The sequence below is a fragment of the Microtus pennsylvanicus genome, chromosome 3, assembly GCF_037038515.1.
Source record: "Microtus pennsylvanicus isolate mMicPen1 chromosome 3, mMicPen1.hap1, whole genome shotgun sequence".
In the NCBI taxonomy this organism is placed as follows: domain Eukaryota; kingdom Metazoa; phylum Chordata; class Mammalia; order Rodentia; family Cricetidae; genus Microtus; species Microtus pennsylvanicus.
In genome coordinates this window covers 100,307,557-100,311,602 of record NC_134581.1, presented here as the reverse complement: position 1 = coordinate 100,311,602, position 4,046 = coordinate 100,307,557, and the positions used below count along the sequence as shown (strand labels likewise).

The 4,046-nt window shown below is 34.5% G+C and overlaps 1 protein-coding gene across 1 annotated transcript; it reads left to right on the top strand.

The window, feature by feature from the left end:
* Window positions 1-1,133: 1,133 nt before the first annotated feature.
* On the top strand, window positions 1,134-2,093 carry LOC142846834 (olfactory receptor 7G2-like). The gene has a single exon (XM_075967622.1). The coding sequence runs from the start codon at window positions 1,152-1,154 to the stop codon at window positions 2,091-2,093; it is 942 nt and encodes a 313-aa protein (XP_075823737.1). The 5' UTR covers window positions 1,134-1,151.
* Window positions 2,094-4,046: the final 1,953 nt, after the last annotated feature.

The following is a 4,046-nucleotide window of genomic DNA, read 5'->3' as shown; positions in this document are numbered from 1 at the left end:
GCAGATGCATTAAGAGAAATGAACATCATTAACCACTGCGGTCCCTAAACTTCCCTTAAAATTAATTGCTAAATAATTAAGCCTTAGATTTCAATGATGACACATATGAGCTTGGAGATTATAGGCAGTATCTACTACTCTTCGCTCAAACACACCCGAAACAATCCTTTCTATTTAATTATATTAATGAGAAGAATTTGGAATGCCCGAAAATGAAGAAAGCTTAATACTAAGTTTGAAGATTACTATTAAAATGAGAAAATATTGTGATATCTCTGAACAATTTAGGGGTGCTAATTATTTACTGTCTGAAAATATAAGTGGGGAATGTTCAAAGACTCGACTTAGAACACAGAAGACCAGATATTGGACTTTTCCTTTGCACACTGGTGATGCCATCACCTCATAAGTGCATCTGAAACGTGAGACAATTCAACTGTAACTCAATAGGCACAGAGATGGTTCTGCAAGATGTCTGGCCATTGCTTTTAATCTTGAGTTTGATACATTCACTATCACCTGTCATTTTTCTTGAAGGCTTGGGTGGTTTTGAAAGAAAGAATTCATGCTTTGATATTCAATGTAGTCTTGTCATTTGTCACATTATTTGCAAGTATCTTGTGCAATAGGCAGAATAGGTATTAGTAGTAAAATAAGAAAAATGAGGAAAGATTTTAGAAAAAAACCATAAGTATCTTTATAGTTCATCTTATAGCTCAAAAAAATTTGTTTTCTATATACTAGTTCAAAACTTTAAAGGGAGAAAATTGAGTAAGAGTATTTTTTTTTATTTTCATGTGCTTGTATCAGTGTGCATGAGCCACTTGTGAGTACCTTTTGGAAGGTAGAAGAGATCATGAGTTTTCAGAGCTGAAGACACAGGGAACTGTGAACATAAAATGGTTCTGGAAAACTAACTCAAGTCCTATATAAGGGAAGGAAGTACTTTTAGCCCAGTAGTCATCTCTCAAGACTTCAGTGGGAGAAATTATTTAAAGATACATTACTTTTCATGAACTTGGAGCTCATTAATAGTGAGTGAAATATTAAAATTATGTTTATATCTGTCTCATACTAATGTTATATTGATATTCACTTCAAAAACTAATCTCATATTTTTATTGCACATTTTGTCAATATTCAGCATATATATGGAACCTGCAAATCAAACATGTATTTCAGAATTCTTTCTCATGGGACTAACATACGTCCCTGAACTGCAGCCTCTCATCTTCAACGTGTTCCTGCTCATGTACCTCATCACCATCATGGGAAACCTACTCATTATTTTGGCTGTAAGCATAGACTCCCACCTCCACACTCCCATGTACTTCTTCCTGTGTAATCTATCTTTCACTGATATCTGTGCAAGCACAACGACAGTCCCAAAGTTGCTGTTGAACATCCAAGCACATGACCAGAGCATCACTTATGTAGGTTGCCTGTCCCAGGTGTGTTTTATATTGATATTTTGTGTTTTAGAAAGTTGTCTCCTCACTGTGATGGCTTATGACCGCTATGTGGCCATTTGTCAACCTCTGAGATACACAATTATTATGAACCCTTTCTTATGCATCTTGTTAGTCTTACTTTCCCTGGTCATCAGCACTATAAATGCACTGCTCCACACACTTCTGGTTTTGCCGCTGTCATTTTGCACAGAACAAGATATCCCCAACTTTTTCTGTGAACTTGGTCAGGTCACCAAGCTTGCCTGCTCTGATACATTTATCAACATAATCATAATTTATACTGCAACGATTATATTTTCAGTTATTCCCCTCTCTGGAATTATTTTCTCTTATTTTCAAATTGTGTCCTCGATTCTGAAGATCCCATCAGTTGGTGGAAGGCATAAAGCTTTTTCCACCTGTGGGTCTCATCTTTCAGTGGTATCTTTATTCTATGGGACTGGTTTAGGTGTGTACATGAGTTCTTCAGTTTCTAACTCTTCCAGCAGCAATGTAATAGCATCCATGATGTACAGCGTGGTCCCTCAAATGCTGAATCCTTTCATTTACAGTTTCAGAAACAATGAAATCAAGGGAGCCTTGAGGAAGTTCATCACTGTTGCAATGGTTCCAATTAAATGAAGATGTATAGACTTGTCTTAAAGGGAAAATATGTGGCATTTGGATGTGAGAGAAAAGATTTAAAAATCTGTAGTGGCACATATAAAATCTAGAGTCAGTGTGATTTCATGGTTCAGGCCAGATTAATTGAAAACCGTAAGACCTACTTTGGTTCAGATTAACTAGATATTACAATCCACTAAGTAATTACTAGGTCCTTTCAATGTATGCCTTTATGAGGCATGCTAGCTACCTGCCTACTTGGTTTAGTTACTTTTAAAACCCAAAATCCAAATAATTATTTTATACTGGTATCTTAAAAATACTATGCAATTTTGCTATTTCTGTTATAACTATGCCATTGGTTCGCAAAGAAAAAGCCCCCATTCTAAAGTAATGAGGAAAAATATTTATTACAAGTACCTCTGAAATTTTTAATCCATAATTTCAGATATAATTAATTATCATTAATATATGAGATAGCAAATTAACACTTTATGTTTTGCTCAGTCCCTTAATAGTTTTAGAATTTGAAGATATCCCATATTTATAGGATGTCAGAGGCAGCACCCTGAGTGAACACCCTCTATTCTATAGCTCTTTCATCAAAAACATAATGTTCCTAATACTCAGCAAACTAAAAACAGTTAAGAGTTTGAGAAAGCTCTAAAAGTAACAGCATTCAAAACACTCTTCCCAAGTGTTATAGTTGCAGCAAAGTACCTGGGGAAAGAATTATCTATTGAAGTATTTGAGAAGATGTACAGAGAGATTTTAGGATGTGGATTGTTAACAACACTCTAGTAGTTGTTAAAACATAAAAACTCTTTATGGTTTTTAAGCTATATTTAATTCACTCATGTTCTTAAATAAACTTTTGATTCAGCAAGCTACATTTCTATGAAATTATTTTTATGTCTGTTCTTAGTAAGCTACTGTGGGGAATAGAAGCATTTTCCCATTTACCCAGCAAAGTCATATAGCATTTGCACTAAGTCCATTATTGCAATGTTTGTATAAAGGCAGACACACACAAGCACACATGCAAAAAAAATCCCTGCTATTATTTGAGTTCTAGACATCAATTGACAAGTACCTATCCTAATCACTTGGGAATTATCTTCCACGATGTTATTGTCAATGTCACTCAAAACATTAATATTTGCTTGTAGCAAAGAATTTTTCTCAGATTATATGTGTAGGTATAAATACAATTAACATTATTTGCAGTTATAGAGAGGATAAAGAAATTTAATTGATCTTTTTTGATAAATATGATCAGTTTTCCTTATTTTTGCTTATATCTCTTCAGAAGTAACATCATAGACATTTCTAGAGTTGATATCCATCCTTAATGTATGCCTGTACAGTCCTTCCCAACAGTTTATTTTTTTGACTCACACAAAACATAGTTAACAAATTCCCAGTTTTGATTATTTTTTCTTTTTTTATTTTTATTGAGCTCTACATTTTTCTCTCTGCTTCCCTCCCTGCCTCTTCCCTTCCCCCTTCAACCCTCCCCACATGCTCCCAATTTACTCAGGAGATCTTGTCTTTTTCTACTTCCCATGTAGATTAGGTCTATGTAAGTCTCTCTTAGTATCCTCATTGTTGTCTAAGTGTTTGAGGGTTGTGATTTTGTAGGCTGGCTTTCTTGCTTTATGTTTAAAAACCACTTATGAGTGAGTACATGTGATAATTTTCTTTCTGAGTCTGTGTTGCCTCACTCAAAATAATGTTTTTCTAGCTCCATCCATTTTCCTGCAAAATTCAAGGTGTCTTAATTTTTTTCTGCGGTGTAGTACTCCATTGTGTAAATGTACTACATTTTCCTTATCCATTCTTTGTGCGAGGGGCATCTAAGTTGTTTCCAGGTTCTGGCTATGATTATTTTTTTATACATCTAATATTACCCCAATTCACAATTTTGGTAGATTAGCAACTAAATTTACTGGGTTTTACTCGTTTGTTTGT

Excerpts from the sequence above, each read along its gene's own strand:
- LOC142846834 (XM_075967622.1), top strand. The coding sequence starts at position 1,152 with ATGGAACCTGCAAATCAAACATGTATTTCAGAATTCTTTCTCATGGGA.